General features: G+C 43.7%; 1 protein-coding gene across 1 annotated transcript in view; it reads right to left on the bottom strand.

Annotated features, from left to right (window-relative positions):
- The window catches only part of MAN2A1 (mannosidase alpha class 2A member 1), a 202,369-nt gene that overhangs the window by 35,143 nt on the left and 148,841 nt on the right, over positions 1-18,385 (bottom strand). The window contains exons 14-16 of the mRNA XM_074952939.1: positions 12,078-12,314; positions 11,833-11,955; positions 3,533-3,647 (exon numbers count right to left, since the gene is read on the bottom strand). Coding sequence (XP_074809040.1) covers positions 3,533-3,647; positions 11,833-11,955; positions 12,078-12,314 — 475 coding nt within the window. The remainder of the gene's footprint in view (positions 1-3,532; positions 3,648-11,832; positions 11,956-12,077; positions 12,315-18,385) is intronic.

Genomic DNA, 18,385 nt, shown 5'->3' with positions numbered 1-18,385 from the left:
GGAGTTTGGCTGTAAAAGCAAACAAGTGAAACAGTACAAGAAGGCAAGAGTCAAACTGCATATCAACCAAAATCACTGCTGCAACTTCCCATTAGAAATTTTGACAAAGAACCACAATTTTAATACTTGCTTTTATTTGAATTCACTAAGCAAACAGGCTAGTTCTAATTTAACTCTGGGACCATTTTCTACCAAAAAATGGTGAACAGAATCTGTCACTTTTGTGGCCAAGCAGCCAGATCTCGCTTGAAGTCAAAATTCTGCCCCATGCTTCCAATAACAAAACTGCTTTCAGAGTCCACATCCATAACAGTTGTGCTAGTAACCAATGGGCAACGTTCTGCTGAAAATCACATTTTGGGACCCAACAATTCAATGTCAAGTTTTGTGCTGGAATCAGATACTCCAGAATGGAACAAGCCTGACAAATCCAAATCAACGTCCTCACTAGCTAAGGAAGAGTAAGAAATGCAAGTAGCAGAACTGTCTGCAGATTGTTCACCAGCAATATGGCCAAATATTTCAAGATATTTTGTAGACCACTCACACTTTTCTGATCATCTTTTTCATGGGCCTGCTACAGCTTGCATTTTTGAGCACCACTCTTGCACTTGTAGGTATTCATGGCGGAAATCACAGCTGACCATAAGAATTCACCCACCATGCTCTTTATGAATGAATTGCTATGTTTGGAATGACTGCGCTAGAAAGTCTAACTAAACTTAGGGAAATCAGGTAAGAGACCATAATATCTCTGTGAAACTCAGAGCTGTATCAGGTAAAACTAATGAAAAAAGAGCTCAGGAATGCAGATAAGTTTAATTTAGGTCTAGTGAAGGGAACAGTTACAGAGCAGGCTAGGGCCCCAAAATGGAAGAAAAGAGCAAAAGGTTAAAGAAAGGGGAGCAAGGCCCGGTTTCACTTAAACCATTTGAACTGCCCTTTACATGGCCATTTGGAGCAGGTGGTCCCGAGCTCTATTCCTACTTATAAACCATGAGGTTCACACAGTTTAAAATTTTTATAGTGGATATAGTTCATCATTTGTATTCCCAAATCACAACTAATTAACAGGTTTCAGATCCAACTTGAGTGGCAAGTAATGATGGGGACAGGTCAGGTGTACAGACCAATCTGGACTACTTGGTAAGATGCCATTGTGTGTTTTAACAAAGCCAATTCTGAGGTCATACATAAAAAACAAAGAATGCAGGTCACACACTTACAATATGCATGCCTGAATCCTGGAATTTAGTGACATTGAAAAGAATTTAAGGTCATGGTAGGTAACCAGTTGAACATGAGCTTCCTGTGCAACACTGTACAGGGTGGATGCAAGCCATGGATGCAAAATTGAGGAAGAGTAGAGAAGTGGTATTACCTCTGTAATACTGCACTAGTGAAACTATTATGGAATATGTGTCCCCACTTAAAAAAGGATGGGGGAAAAACTGGAAAGGGATCAGAGAAGATCCAAGAATGATTCAAGGTTTTGAAAGCACATAGTGAGAAACTAAAGCTATGTAGTTTATCCCAGAGAAGATTTAGAGGTGTCTTGATCAGAGTCTGCAAGTACTTACAAAGGTGTGACCAAGTATGCCCCTGTATCCACAACCTACACAGTATTGTAATAAATCTTTGTAACAAAGTATGCCTTAGAAGGTATGCCTTGAAAACTCAATTTTCTGATCAGTATTGTCCTGGCAAAATATGTATGGCAACACTGTATGTAAAGTTATAAGATTTTCCTATATGATGTTATTAACACATGTTCCAAACTCCACAGCACTGCCCAAACAGAAGTCAGCAAACAGATCTCTCCTAGACAAAAAATGTGTGTGTTCCTTTATTTGTATTTAAGCAGTAAACAGAATCACCAAGTAGGGAGGGAAACAAAGAAAGCTCAAACAGTTGAGAAAAAGCCAGCAAGAACATCCTTCCATATTGACTCTGTCTCCTCGTTCCCAGCTGGAAATGTTTTTCAAAAGGGGGACTGAAACTATAAAAAGGAGGAACACACACCCCAACGCACCTCTCACTCTCCCTGCCCATCACATCCACTGTGCCTGAAGTGACAAAGGAAACATTAGTTGGACTCTGGGGGAGGGGTCCTGACTCTACTGAGTTTGGTCAGTAAGACTGCTGAAAGCACGTGGTGAGAAACTTTGCTTGAATCTGATTAGTTTAAGTTAGGCATTAGTAAAAGTTTTATCCTTATTTTCCTTGTAACCATTTCTGACTTTTATATTTCATTACTTGTAGTCACTTAAAATTTCTCTCTCTTTGTAGTTAATAAACTTGTTTTACTGTGTTATCTAATCCAGGGTGTTTAAACAGAAGTGTCAGAAGAACTATCTGAAATAATAAAATAGCATATTCCCTTTAAGGAATAATGAACTTAAAATATTTTGTACTGTCCAAGAAAGTATAGGACATACATTTCTGAGGGAAAATCTAAGACTAGGGGTGCACTGGGGTCACCCTGCAGTATAACCCAGGCTGGTGAGAACCAGAGTGTAACCCAAGTGTGGCAGGCAGGCTGCAGTTACACATAGACTTTGCATGCTGGAAGGCTGTTTGTGAGTGGCCCAGGTGGAAGATATTTCAGCAAGGCATTATAAGACATCTGAGGTTGCAGGGCAGGATGACAGCTGCTCAGTAGTCTGGATTGTATCCTGGTATATCACAATACAGAAGAGATTTCTGACAGCAGATGGTTTGTTTAATCTGGCAGAAAAAGACCTACTGAGATCCAATGACTGGAAGGTGAAACTAGACAAATTCACATTAGAAATAAAATACAGATTTTTAGCAGTGACGGTAATAAAACCTTTGGAACAATTTATCTAGGGATGTAGTGGATTCTCCATCATTTGAAGTCTTTAAAACAGGACTAGGGTCTCAAAATATTATAATTCTCCCTCCCTCATTTTAGCGATCGTTACTAACAATTTATTATTTCTACAGTATAGTAGCCAAAGGCCCCATTCAGGATTGCGTACCCATTAAATGCTGCATACAGCTGAGATGGATATAGGGAGGCACAAAGGAGCTATTTACACTTCTCATTCCTGGGGCTGGTTTTACAATGCCTTGGTCCTCAGCACAGGTGCAGCCTCAAGGCCAGTCTAATCTACAATAGCTGCACAGTGCCAGAGCAACAGAAGTCCTCAGCCACACCACTGCTACATCCCTTAACCCAGGAATGCCACCTGTACTGGGTGTTGAGTGGTGTAGGAGCCACCGTGGCAGTCCTACACCATAAGAGGATTTCCCAATGTTGAGGGAGTCCTCCACCAGGAAAATCTCTTGCATTTAAGTCTGCCTTTAGTTGAGTGACTGCTGCAAGACTCAAGAATAAAGCATTTGTCCTTAAACCCAGTGAATGCTGCAATCAGAAGGCAATTCCTAAACCAGCACTGTACTAATCATAAGTTATGTAAGCACTGGAAAGCCTACGTAAGGCCAAAACTAAACAAAATTATCAAGAAAATACAATGACACATATAACTGCAGTTTTAAAACCTCTTACCCTGAACTTTGTAGAGTCGCACTGTGTGTGTCAGATGATGGAAAAAACAAGTAACTTCTGAGAAAATCCTTCCATGAGTAACTCTTATGGTAGGTGGATCCGTGAAAACATAAGGCTGCAAAAACAAAGTTCAAACAATGGTATGAAAACTGTTTGCAGCATAAAAAAATCCGGTAATAGCTCATCTTAAGTGATCACTCTCCTTACAATGTGTATAACAACCATTTTTTCATGTTGTGTGTGTATATAAATCTCCTCACTGTATTTTCCACTGAATGCATCCAATGAAGTGAGCTGTAGCTCACGAAAGCTTATGCTCAAATAAATTGGTTAGTCTCTAAGGTGCCACTAGTACTCCTTTTCTTTTTGCGAATACAGACTAACACGGCTGCTACTCTGAAACCTGTCATTATGCAAGGCACTGCATTTAGCTGTACGGAGTGGAAATCTATCAACTTCATGAAAAAACTCGTACAGATACAGACAGACATCATCTTCCTTTCCAAATGCAAACAGATGGACATCGTACTAAAAGGACTGAAAGAAAAAAATGCATTACAATCTACATACCATACAGACTATGCTGACAGCTTGTGCCACACGCTCTCAAAGAAACTGCGGAACATCCTCTACAGCAAACAGGGAAAGATTAAGAATGAGCTCTCAAAACTGGATACTCTCATAAAAAACCAACCTTCCACACAAACTTCCTCAAGGCTGGACTTTACAAAAACTAGACAAGCCATTTACAACACACACTTTGCTTCTCTACAAAAGAGAAAGGACACTAAACTATCTAAACTACTACATGCCACAAGAGGCCACAGCAATGGTTCCCTTAACCCACCCAGCAATATTGTCAATCTATCCAACTATACTCTTAGCCCAGCAGAAGAATCTGACCTATCTCGGGGCCTCTCCTTCTGCCCCTCCACCCCCAAGAACATGATACAGTTCTGTGGTGACTTAGAATCCTATTTTCGACGTCTCCGACTCAAGGAATATTTCCAACACACTAATCCACAGAGACCTTCCTGCCAACACTACAAAAAGAAGAATTCTAGGTGGACTCCTCCTGAGGGTCGGAACAACAGACTGGACTTCTACATAGAGTGCTTCCACCGACGTGCATGGGCTGAAAATGTGGAAAAGCAGCATCACTTGCCTCATAACCTCAGCCGTGCAGAGCACAATGCCATCCACAGCCTCAGAAACAACTCTGACATCATAATCAAAAAGACTGACAAAGGAGGTGCTGTCGTCATCATGAATAGGTCGAAATATGAACAAGAGGCTGCTCGGCAGCTCTCCAACACCACTTTCCACAAGCCATTACCCTCTGATCCCACTGAGGGTTACCAAAAGAAACTACAGCATTTGCTCAAGAAACTCCCTGAAAAAGCACAAGAACAAATCCGCACACACACACCCCTGGAACCCCGACCTAGGGCATTCTATCTGCTACCCAAGATCCATAAACCTGGAAATCCTGGACGCCCCATCATCTCAGGAATTGGCACCCTGACAGCAGGATTGTCTGGCTATGTAGACTCCCTCCTCAGGCCCTACGCTACCAGCACTCCCAGCTATCTTCGAGACACCACTGACTTCCTGAGGAAACTACAATCCATTGGTGATCTTCCTGAAAACACCATCCTGGCCACTATGGATGTAGAAGCCCTCTACACCAACATTCCACACAAAGATGGACTACAAGCCGTCAAGAACACTATCCCCGATAATGTCACCGCTAACCTGGTGGCTGAAATTTGTGACTTTGTCCTCACCCATAACCCATATTTCACATTTGGGGACAATGTATACCTTCAAATCAGCGGCACTGCTATGGGTACCCACATAGCCCCACAGTATGCCAACATTTTTACGGCTGACTTAGAACAATGCTTCCTCAGCTCTCGTCCCCTAACGCCCCTACTCTACTTGCGCTATATTGATGACATCTTCATCATTTGGACCGATGGAAAAGAAGCCCTTGAGGAATTCCACCATAATTTCAACTATTTCCATCCCACCATCAACCTCAGCCTGGACCAGTCCACACAAGAGATCCTGGACTTCCTGGACACTACTTTGCTAATAAGCGATGGTCACATAAACACCACTCTATACCGGAAACCTACTGACCGCTATTCCTACCTACATGCCTCCAGCTTTCACCCTGACCACACCACACGATCCATTGTCTACAGCCAAGCTCTACAATACATCCGCATTTGCTCCAACCCCTCAGACAGAGACAAACACCTATAAGATCTCTATCAAGCGTTCTTACAACTACAATACCCACCTGCTGAAGTGAAGAAACAAACTGAGAGAGCCAGAAGAGTACCCAGAAGTCACCTACTACAGGACAGGCCCAACAAAGAAAACAACAGAACGCCACTAGCCATCACCTTCAGCCCCCAACTAAAACCCCTCCAACGCATCATCAAGGATCTACAACCTATCCTGAAGGACGACCCATCAATCTCACAAATCTTGGGAGACAGGCCAGTCCTTGCCTACAGACAGTCCCCCAACCTGAAGCAGATACTCACAAGCAACCACACACCACACATCAGAACCACTAACCCAGGAACCTATCCTTGCAACAAAGCCTGTTGCCAACTGCGTCCACATATCTATTCAAGGGACACCATCATAGGGCCTAATCACATCAGCCACACTATCAGAGGCTCGTTCACCTGCACATCTGCCAATGTGATATATGCCATCATGTGCCAGCAATACCCCTCTGCCATGTACACTGGTCAAACTGGACAGTCTCTACGTAAAAGAATAAATGGACACAAGTCAGACGTCAAGAATTATAACATTCATAAACCAGTCGGAGAACACTTCAATCTCTCTGGTCACTCGATTACAGACCTAAAAGTTACAATATTACAATAAAAAGACTTCAGAAACAGACTCCAGCTGTCTCTCGTTGAATTGGAATTAATTTGCAAATTGGATACAATTAACTTAGGCTTGAATAGAGACTGGGAGTGGATGTGTCATTACACAAAGTAAAACTATTTCCCCATGTTTATTCCCCCCCCGCCCCACTGCTCCTCAGATGTTCCTGTTAACTGCTGGCAATGGCCCACCTTGATTATCACTACAAAAGGTTTTCTCCCCACCCCCCCAGCCTCCTGCTGGTAATAGCTCACCTTAAGTGATCACTCTCCTTACAATGTATATAACAACACCCATTTTTTCATGTTCTGTGTGTATATAAATCTCCTCACTGTATTTTCCACTGAATGCATCCGATGAAGTGAGCTGTAGCTCACAAAAGCTTATGCTCAAATAAATTGGTTAGTCTCTAAGGTGCCTCTAGTACTCCTTTTCTTTTTGCGAATACAGACTAACACGGCTGCTACTCTGAAGCACAACATATCAGTTATTAAATAGGTTTAAATCCTAATTTAAAACCCCCTCCAAAAATAACTTTTCATCTATAGTAGATGAGTGTAGGTCTGGTAATCTGAACACAAGACTGGGATCTGGGAATATATAATCCCTACTTTGACATTGACTTTCTTTGTGGTCTGGGGAAATTTTCTTAACCCTACTTTGTCTTAAAATGAGGATAATCTTCATTACATACCTCACAGGTACGTTGTGAGAATTACTGATTTAATATTTATGAAGCATTTTGGAGATGAGAGCAACGTAAGTGTTAAGTAACATATTACTATGATTACATATATATTAGGTTCAATATTAGGAAAGTGGCGGCCAGCAAATTCCTCGGCCCATGCCACTTCCCACAGCCCCCATTAGCCTGGAACGACGAACCACGGCCAGCGGGAGCTGCAATTGGCTGAACCTGCGGATACTGCAGGTAAACAAACCGGCCCGCCAGCGGATTTTCCTGATTGGCCTCGTGCCAAAGACTGCCGATCCCTGCACAACATAAACTTAGCTGAACCATTAACTGCACTCCTGACAAAGCTTTAGTACTAGCTCAGCCTTGCCCCATCCCAGGAGGACCACTAGGTCCAGGAGCTGAAGCTGTCTTAGGAGCACAACTGCCTTTCAAACTGCCAACTCCTAGCCCTGGTTTGCTGATCCAGAGTGGGTTTGTGAGACTGGGAGTACTGGTAGGAAGGCTGAGGATAGGAGCCAAACTCCTCCTTCTGACTGCCCAGTTAATACACTCTGAGTTGTTTGAGGGGGTCAGCAGAGGAGGAGCTCCTGTGCATGAAAGGCTATTAGTAGTAGCAGATCTCAAACTCATTGATCTCCAGCAATGACTCCAACCAATGAATCATCTGTACTTTTCTGACTAAGATTTTCTATGTTGGGTGCTCAAGGAATTTGTCCAAGAAAAAAGGATGACTGTCACTTGAGACAGATTCAGGGACAAGTCCTCTCTCCCTCCTCTTGGAAGCAGAAAATGGGGGAAACTTGTCCCTGAGGCTGTCACAGGAGCTGGTTTTCAGCCCCACTTCTTAGACAACTTTTCCCCATCTCTTGATTGCCATGAGGAAAAATAAGTCTGATGAGCCAAAGGACTACTTTTTGAAGTTGAAACAGACCATATTTTATATTGAGAACTCAGTAGAGTTAGATGGCACAAAGACTTTTTTGGTGTGTCTTTTTGCCATCCAACTTTGCTAGGAGCTCTTGCAACCAAATACTATAGTCTGTTTCAACTTCAAAAAGTAGTCCTTTGGCTCATCAGATTGATGCTTCCCCTCCTAGCTATCACAGGAACAGAGCAGTTCAAAATGAGCAGTTCATCAGCTTTGTCAGGACATTAACATCCCATACCACAAAAGGCTTTCTTAATGGTGCACAAATTGGATGACAAGTTGCTGAAAAGACTCTGGTCTACCTTCAATTAGTTCACAATAAACCACAAGTACTGTCAAATATATCTGGATGCTGTTACTCTAAATTAGACCCAGGCAGGTGAAGAGGATAGTTAAGTAGTTTGTGTATGAGGCAAGTAATGGGGTCCATGGGGTTTGTTTGCACTGCACTAAAAGATTTTTCCACTTGGACTTGTATGTCTTTCCGCTAAATGTGCTTTTAGCACCTCAGAAGTCAAGAAACACCCGCTCAAATACACCACGCACATGGATCTCTATGTCAGAAGGCAAGCTCTTTGGGAGAAGACTCCCATATTGTGACGAAGCAGATATTGTGGTTCTGACTGATGATCTAAGACCAGACTAAACAACATGAATCATACTGGCTATGGCCATTTGCAACAGAGTAAAGAACCATACTTGTCTAGAGCAATAAGAGCTACTATCTTCAAACCATTGTCTCTTCTGAAATTTGGCAGTACATTTACAACAACAGAGTTTAGTATGAAGCCATGTAACAGCCTCTTTACAGAGTGTCATGTTACTATGATCTTTTTGGTACCATGATGAGAACCAGAGATTTTTGTTCGGGTGATTTATGACAAGATCCACTGACGGTGTCTTGTAGTAGAGGAAAATCTGATCTGCCAGTTTGTAATTCAGAGACCATTTGTGAAGATCTGTTTCAGCTCAGCCCTATCTGTGATTGTGCTCTTCCCACCCCTCCCCCGTCAGACACATGGTGACAAGGCTCATCTTGTAGGACACACAATATTCCCACACCTGCACTGTTTCTCAAAATAGGGAGCACAACCTGGTGTCTCCCTCCATGTTTATGTAAAAAACGGTTGCCTAGCTGTCCATTTTAAAGAGGACAATTTTTTAGGATACTGGGTCTCTTAAGGTCCTTCGTACATACAAGAACTAACGTCATTTCCAGAACACTGAGGTAAAAATGCTATTACTATTGAGACCAAGGTCTTTTGATAGAACAGAAAGCAGACCAACAGGCTTCCAAACTTGGGGCAAAGATTCTTTCATTGTCTCACCTGAAAATGTTGCCCAAACCTGAAGCCAGGCCAGGTCTACACTCTCACAGACTTTAAGCATCCAAGGTGGAGGCCTTTTTCCATAGTTCCACCTGGCCTATGGCTCATAGTTCACAATGTGAAGTGTAGCCGTCATGAACTGGTAAACTTTTTGCTCAATTCATTATCAGCACCACCGCTTAAATTTTGGGAAGGCAGTACCATAACTGTGTTTAACCTTCCCTCTAGTTATGGCTCTGTCTCCACCTACCCCCAAGCTCCCATAGGGAACTGAGACACCATACATCCTTGGGGAGAATATATTTTTTCCTCACTGTCTTGAAGGTTGGGATAGCAATGTGAGGTTTTTGCCACACTTTCTTCAGCAGCTTCACAGTGGAGTGCAAGGGTGTGGCATCTCTACCTGATAAGGGTTCCTGACCCAGGTTAATAACTATTGTAGCTCCTGTGAAGTCCTGTACTAATTGTCTTTCAAAATCAGGAGTTCTTGGAAAGAAATATCTGGCATCAGAAGAGTTCCCTGTCAAAGAATGAAATTAAACTGGTTTGCCATGACTTGTTCTTGACAAATCCATGCTGACTATTACTTTTGACTCTATTATCCTCTAGGTGCTAACAAGCTTATTGTTCAATAATTTGCTCCAATACCTGGAAAGATACTGAAGTTAGGCTGATTGGTCTACAATTCTCTAGGGCCTCTTTGCTCCCCCTTTTAAAGAGAGGTAGTATGCTTGCCCTTCTCCAGTCCTCTGGAACCTCACCCTTCCTCCAGGAATTCTGAAAGATAATTGCTAACTGTTCCGAGATTGCTTCAGCTAGTTCCATAAGTACCCTAGGATAAATTTCATCAGGCCCTGCCTGTATTCCCAACTTGAATACATCTAGCTTATCTAAATATTCTTTAACTTGTTCTTTCCCTATGTTGGGTTGCATTCCTACCCCTGTTGTTAATATTGATTGTGTTAAAAATTGGGTCACAATTTACCTTTTTCGAGAAGACTGAAGCAAAATAGTCATTAAACTCCTCAGCCCTCTTTTTTGTCATATGTTATTAGCTCTCCTTCCCTGTTACGTAGAGGGCCTCCATTTTCCTTTATCTTTCTCTTGCTCCTAATATATTTTTAAAAACCTCTTATTACCTCCTTTGCTCAGTATAACTCATTTTGTGCCTTAGCTTTCTGATATTGTCCCTATATGCTTGTGCTACTCTTTTGTACTCATCCTCAGCAATCTGTCTTAAGAGCCCTATTTCCACTGGGGCTCATAAGAATACTAAGATGTGTAATTATGTCAACCTGACTGATAAATTGTTTAGAGTTCATTGATGGCTTTACCAGGAGCCCTGTGTATGAGGCAGCATGTTGGTTCACTGCCTCAGGAAACTGGCTATGACTCAGTCACAGTCTGCCTTTCAGTTCCTCCGTCCTTTCTTCTGTAGTGGAAGTGGAGGGGAGGGTGGGATATATCCTGTGTGAGCCCTATATATCCCCAAAGCTAAGGTGGTGGGAAGCAGCAAGACTACAAAAGTTGCTCCACCCACAGTATGGCTGGCCAGTACAAGGGACTATAAACATGTTATATGCCTTTTCTTCCTTGTGCGAACACACAGGAAGGGCTTCAATCTGACCCTACATCAGCAATTAAAGTTCCTCTGAGGGAAAACTGGGACTGGAAGAATGAAGAGAAATATTAAGGTGGATGCTATCATTTACCTTTATAAAACTGTTTCACTAATATGAATATACATGGTAACAAGTACAGATACACTGAATGTTTCTGAATTTCCAAGGAAGTTGAAACTAAACACAAGAGTTAACTGAAAAGAGTATGTGATTTTAAAAAAAAATAATTGCTGAACAAAAATAATGCCTGTTTGTAGTAGATGATGGCTAAATTAGACAGCCACTTGCTCTTCTTTTTATGTTTATCATCATCATTTATGCTGCAGTAGCGCTGAACATCTCAATGAAAGTTGGGCAGCATCATGCTAGGCACTGTATAAACACATCATAACAACAGCCCATCCCACAAAGAGCGTACAGTCTTAAAAGAGTTTAGCATATTCACTCTATTATTCCATGTATAAATTTAGTATATCCAAACTCAGACTAAAGGGCAAAAAGAGAAATAGGGAGAAAGAAAAGCTGGGAAAAATGAATGAATATCTGCAATACACTTTTACCGTAAGACACGAAAATGAGGTCTTGGCCACTTGTGGTCATTGAAAATCTCATGGCACTTTCTGCCAGGATTGTCAGTGTCCCCTGTTAAAATTCCAACGTGCGTAATTTGAACACAGTGCTTCACAACAGATGTAGCTATATTTCAATGGTGGGTCAACCACTGCTTCTAAACGTAGTTTGCAAAGTGTTCTGGGATCTTTCAGGATGGAAAGCCTTTATTACAAATATAATATGAGTACTATTACCTTGGCCTCTCCATCTGGTAAGAAGAGATAAGCCCCGCTCTTATCTCTGTTACTTGTAGTTCCATACCACGCAAACTCCACCTTTATTTGATGATTTTTGCCATCTTCTTTTGTGTTAATTTTCTAAAGATAAATAATCACAATTTGAGAGGGTGACACATTTAGTTTTTACGCATCAGAATCTTTTATGCATCAATATTCTTATGAATAAGAAATACAGTATTTCATATTGTGAGCCAACATACCTTCAGAAGCCCTGAGATCCCAGAAAACCATAGTTTCATATAGGAGTTCTCTAAAGTAATATCATCCGCAGAATTTTGCATCTCCTTGATCTTGAAAACCTCATCTGGGTTCACCTGCACATTATTTCCTCCACTAGTATATATATTATAATCAGCCAAGACCATTTCTGAACTCAGAACCTCCAAAAGCTGATAAACTCCCAGACCCAAAGGCGGTAGGTGCACCATGAAAGAGATCTGTTGGAGCAAGAAGAAAACATATTAAAAATGTACTGTTATCATTAAATTTCTGAACATACTGCACCAAATTCATGCCTGCTGAATTTCTATTCATCTCAATAGTTACACCAGCACTGATTTTTGCCCAATTTCCAAGAATGCAAATTAATATTAGATTATTAATAAGAATATTTCAAATTATTAAGTCAAATGTTCTAATATTTCATCACAAATAAAAATGTTGCTGCTATTCATCTGATTAGCAATATTTCAGAAGGGCATGATCATTGTTTACAAAGATGAACAACAGTTAAAATTTTTAGTCTATTGCTATAAAAAAATATGATCTGTAATCTTGAGTTGAGCATATTGCCACACATTAAGGAGATGAGCATAAAATTGGTGCCACAGGACAGAAATATTCTAGAAAGCGGAAAATGTTGGAGTACAACAGTAACATATCATTATGGATCTGAACAGGAGGATATAATGGAATGTGGCCCAAACTGCCATTGATTCTTTGCTGCTTACTTAGGCCTTGTCTACACTATGAAATTAGGTTGAATTTATAGAAGTCAGTTTTGTAGAAAGCGTTTTTATACAGTCAATTGTGTGTGTCCCCACACAAATGCTCTAAGTGCATGTAGTCGGCAGAGTGTGTCCACAGTACCGAGGCAACCATCAACTTCCAGAGTGTTAACACTGTGGGTAGCTATCCCACAGTTCCCGCAGTCTCCGCCGCCCATTTGAATTCTGGGTAGAAATCCCAGTGCCTGATGGGGCTAAAACACTGTCGCGGGTGGTTCTGGGTACATATCATCAGGCCCCCGTTCCCTCCCTCCCTCTGTGAAAGCAAGGGCAGACAATCGTTTTGCGCCTTTTTTCTTGAGTTACCTGTGCAGATGCCATACCACGGCAAGCATGGAGCCCGCTCAGCTAACCATCACCGTATGTCTCCTGGGTGCTGGCAGACACAGTACTGCATTGCTACACAGCAACAGCTTATTGCCTTTTGGCAGCAGACAGTGCAGTATGACTGGTAGCCATCGTCAATGTAGTCCAGGGTGCTCTTTTAACCAACCTCGATGAGGTCAGGGGCGCCTGGGCAAACATGGGAGTGACTCAGCCAGGTCATTTCCCTTTTAAGTTTCGTCTCATGGAGATTCAGTCCTACCGGCAGTGCACTGTCTTTTAATCTGCTGCCAGCAGAAGACAATGGCCAGCAGTCATACTGCACCGTCTTCTGCCGAGCACCCAGGTGATGACGATGGCTAGCGGTCGTACTGCACAGTCTGCTGCCAGCAAGATGTATAAAGATAGATGAAGTGGATCAAAACAAGAAATAGATCAGATTTGTTTTGTATTCATTTTCTCCTCTCTCCCTCTGTGAAATCAACGGCCTGCTAAACCCAGTTTTGAGTTCTATCCTTGAGGTTTTGAGTTCTATCCTTGAGGGGGCCATTCTGTTCCACCCCCTTTGTTGATTTTAATTCCCTGTAAGCCAACCCTGTAAGCCATGTTGTCAGTCGCCCCTCCCTCCGCCAGAGCAACGGCAAACAATTGTTTCGTGCCCTTTTCCCTGGATTGCCTGAGCAGGAGCAGACGCCACAGTACACCAAGCATGGAGCCCCTTCAGCTCACCGCAGCAGTTATGACCATTGTAAACACCTCGCGCATTATCGTGCAGTGTATGTAGAACCAGCACCTGAAAAACCAGGCGAGGAGGAGACGGCAGCACGGTGATGAGGACATGAACACACTTTTCTCTAAAACCGCATTCCCCCGCAATTTGGAGATCATGGTGTTAATGGGGCAGGCTCATGCCATGGAACGCCGATTCTAGGCCGGGGAAACAAGCACAGACTGGTGGGACCGCATAGCGTTGCGGGTATGGGATGATTCCCAGTGGCTCCGAAACTTTTGTATGCGTAAGGGCACTTTCATGGAACTTTGTGACTTGTTTTCCCCTGCCCTGAAGCACAAGAATACCAAGATGAGAGCAGCCCTCACAGTTCACAAGCGAGTGGCAATAGCCCTGTGGAAGCTTGCAACGCCAGACAGCTACCGGTCAGTCGGGGATCAATTTGGAGTGGGCAAATCTACTGTGGGGGTTGCTGTGATGCAAGTAGCCAACGCAATCACTGAGCTGCTGCTATCAAAGGTAGTGACTCTGGGAAATCTGCAGGTCATAGTATATGTCTTTGCTGCAATGGGATTCCCTAACTATGGTGGGGCTATAGACGGAATGCAATCCCTATTTTTGGACCAGACTACAAGGGCAGCCAGTACATAAACCGCAAGGGGTACTTTTCAATGGTGCTGCAAGCACTGGTGGATCACAAGGGACTTTTCACCACCATCAATGTGGGATGGCCGGGAAAGGTTCAAGACGCTCGCGTCTTCAGGAACTCTGGTCTGTTTAAACGGCTGCAGGAAGAGATTTACTTCCCAGACCAGAAAATAACTGTTGGGGATGTTGAAATGCCAATAGTTATCCTTGGGGACCCAGCCTACCCCTTAATGCCCTGGACAGTAGTCAGGAGCTGTTCAACTATAGGCTGAGCAAGTGCAGAATGGTGGTAGAGTGTGCATTTGGACGTTTAAAGGGTCGCTGGTGCAGTTTACTGACTCACTCAGACCTCAGTGAAACCAGTATTCCCATTGTTATTGCTGCTTGTTGTGTGCTCCACAATCTCTGTCACAGTAAGGGGGAGACGTTTATGGCGGGGTGGGAGGTTGATGCAAATTGCCTGGTCACTGAATACGCAGAGCCAGACACCAGGGCGGTTAGAAGAGCACAGCAGGAAGTGGTGCGCATCAGAGAACCTTTGAAAAACAGTTTCATGACTGGCCAGGGTAGCGTGTGACAGTTCTGTTTGCTCCTCCTTGATGAAAACCAACCCCCTTGGTTGACTCTAATTCCCTGTAAGCCACCTGCCCTCCCGCCTTCGATCACAGCTTGCTTGCAAAGGAAATAAAGTCACTATCGTTTAAAAAACATGTATTCTTTATTAATTGATTATAAAAATAGGGAGATAACTCACAAGCTAGCCCAGGTGCGGTGTGGGAGGAGGATAGGAGGGAAGGAAAAGGCCACTTTAAAACTTGTTCAATGCCAACCTTCTGTTGCTTGGGCTGTCCACTGGGGTGGAGTGGTTGGGTGCCTGGAGCCTCCCACCCCACGTTCTTGGCCATCTGGGTGAGGAGGCGATGGAACTTGGGGAGGAGGGAGGGCGGTTAAGCAGGGGCTGCAGCAGCAGTCTGTGATCCTGCTGCCATTCATGAACCTCCACCAGATGCTGGAGCATGTCCGTTTGATCCAGCAGTATCCCCAGAATTTCCTCATGCCTCCTCTGATCTTCCTGCCGCCACCTCTCCTCATGTTCATCAGCCACCGTCCTGTACTCTGCTATTGTGTCCCTGCACACAGCTCTGTCAGTGCCGGACGACTGCATGAGCTCAGAGAACATGTCATCGCACGTGCGTTTTTTTCGCTGCCTTATCTGAGATAGCCTCTGGGATGGAGGATGGAGGCTTGAAACATTTGCAGCTGCTGGAGGAAAAAAGGGAGTGAAGTATTTAAAAAGATACATCTTACAGAACAATGGCTATACTCTTTCACGGTGAACAACACTATTCACATCACATAGCACATGTGATTTTGGTACAAGGTCGCATTTTGCATCTTATATTGAGTGCCTCCGGCTTTGGTGTTAGAGACCACACATGCAGGGCCGGGCAACAGAATTCGGCTTGTAGGTGGCCATGGTAAGCCATAGTCTTTCGGCTTCTGCAACCTTCATAACAGCAGCCACCTCCTTTTCCATACCAAGCAAAGCCCGTTGAGTTGGCCATTTAATGCTGCAGTTTTCCTGTTAACGTGCAGCAGCAGAAACCAAACTAACCCCCTCCCACCATCCAATTCTCTGGGATGATCGCTTTTCCCCTCCCCCCACCACCTGGCTGGTAACAGGGAAGATCCCTGCTAGCCGAATGCGAACAGCTCAGCACCAATGGCCCCCGCTCCCACTGCGTGGCTAACTGTGGGGAGGATTTATTTTCAGCCACAGGCAAACAGCCCAGTCGGAACGGCCACCTTAATCAAAGTCCCCTCTTTCCATCAGGTTACCATGAACGATATCACTCTCCTGAGGATAACACACAGAGATAGAGAACGGATGTTGCTTGAATGCCAACAAACACCGGGACCATACGCTGCCAGCCTTTGTCATACAATGATACCAGATTACTTGCTACTAGCATGGCATGGTAAAGTGTCCTACCATGGAGGATGAAATAAGGCTGCTCTCCCCAGAAACCTTCTGCAAAGGCTTTTAGAGTACCTCCAGGAGAGCTTCATGGAGATGTCCCTGGAAGATTTCCGCTCCATCCCCAGACACGTTAACAGACTTTTCCAGTAGCAGTACTGGCCACGAATGCATCCCAAGTCCTCAGGGCTACTTAATCATTAAAAAATGCTTGCTTTTATAACATGTATTATATTTAAAAAGATACACTCACCAGAGGTCCCTTCTCCGGCTTCTTTGGGTTGGGGAGGGTATTTCAGTCAGGGTGATAAAAAGATCCTGGCTGTCGGGGAAAATGGTGTGCTGTGTGCTCTCCCCAAGCTCGTCATCCTCCTCATCTTCCCCATCTGCAAAATCCTCAGGCATGGTGGAGAGTACCCCATCCTCGGAGTCCACAGACAGGGGTGGGGTAGTGGTGGCGGCCCCCCCCTAGAATTGCATGCAGCTCAGCGTAGAAGCGGCATGTCTGGGGCTCTGTCCCGGAGCGTCCGTTTGATTCCCTGGTTTTTTGGTATGCTTGTCTGAGCTCCTTAAGTTTCACGCGGCACTGTGTTGCGTCCCTGATGTAGCCTCTGTCCCTCATGGCCTCAGATTTTTTGAAATGTTTTGGCATTTCGTCTTTTGGAACATAGTTCTGATAACACAGATTCCTCTCCCCATACAGCCATCATATCCAGTACCTCCTATTCCGTCCATGCTGGAGCTCTTTTTCAATTCTGGGACTGCATGGTCACCTGTGTTGATGAGCTCTGCATGGTCATCTGTGTTCATGAGCTCGCCTGGCCAAACAGAAAATGAGATTCAAAAGTTCCCGGGGCTTTTCCTGTACACCCGGCCAGTGCATCCGAGTTCAGAGTGCTGTCCAGAGTGGTCACAATGGTGCACTGTGCGATAGCTCCTGGAGGCCAATACCTTCGAACTGCGTCCACACTAACCCTAATTCGAAATGGCGATGTCGATTTCAGCGCTAATCCCCTCCTTGGGGAGGAGTACAGAAATCGGTTTTAAGAGCCCTTTATGTCGAAAAAATGGCTTCATTATGTGGACGGGTGCAGGGTTAATTCAGATTTAATGCTGCTAAATTCGACAAATCGTAGTGTAGACCAGGCCTTAGAAGCCATATAAGGCTCTTCACAGCAGAGAAAGAGGGTGGGTGGATCTCCAGAAACAACGTGCCCAAAGCTCCGTATGTAAACTTTCCTTTCTCCTTCTAGAACAGCCACTGCAGAGCCCCACGCTTGAGATTTATTAGCAGTAATTAGCCCGTTAGAAGAGGGCTGAAAGGAATATACATTGTAGGAAAATGATTCTGAAATGGGAACTCAACCTGGCTTCCAGATCAAAAGAGTAATGTTAAATAAACATCTGAACAGAGTTCCATGTAACACTGTTTGGTTTTTTTTTTTTTTGACAAATCTCAGTGAGACATTCACAGTAGAACAGAACTACAGGCACATGAAGATTGAGAAGAATCTCTATGATGCAGTACGATTTGAAATTTCCCAGAATTATCAGACAGAACCAAAAGCAGGCACTGGCTCCAAGGCAAGGATCAGGCTTGAGAACAGAGAAATGGAGACTACATCAGAGTCCAGCCCCAGAGGACTAGGGATCCAAGACCCTACAGCTCAAGTCTTGGATCTGAAGGTCTACTTAGCTCAAATGTCATCTCAGGTCCTCCTCTGATAATGTTTTTATAGCCAAACAGCCCCCGCCCCCTTAGTCAATAGAGTGGTGGAAACTATGCTTTTTCTTTCACTTCAGGATAGCAGATGATAGATC

Source organism: Natator depressus, chromosome 5 (assembly GCF_965152275.1).
Source record: "Natator depressus isolate rNatDep1 chromosome 5, rNatDep2.hap1, whole genome shotgun sequence".
In the NCBI taxonomy this organism is placed as follows: domain Eukaryota; kingdom Metazoa; phylum Chordata; order Testudines; family Cheloniidae; genus Natator; species Natator depressus.
The sequence above is the reverse complement of the archived record's forward strand: the minus strand, read 5'-3'. Positions and strand labels throughout refer to the sequence as shown.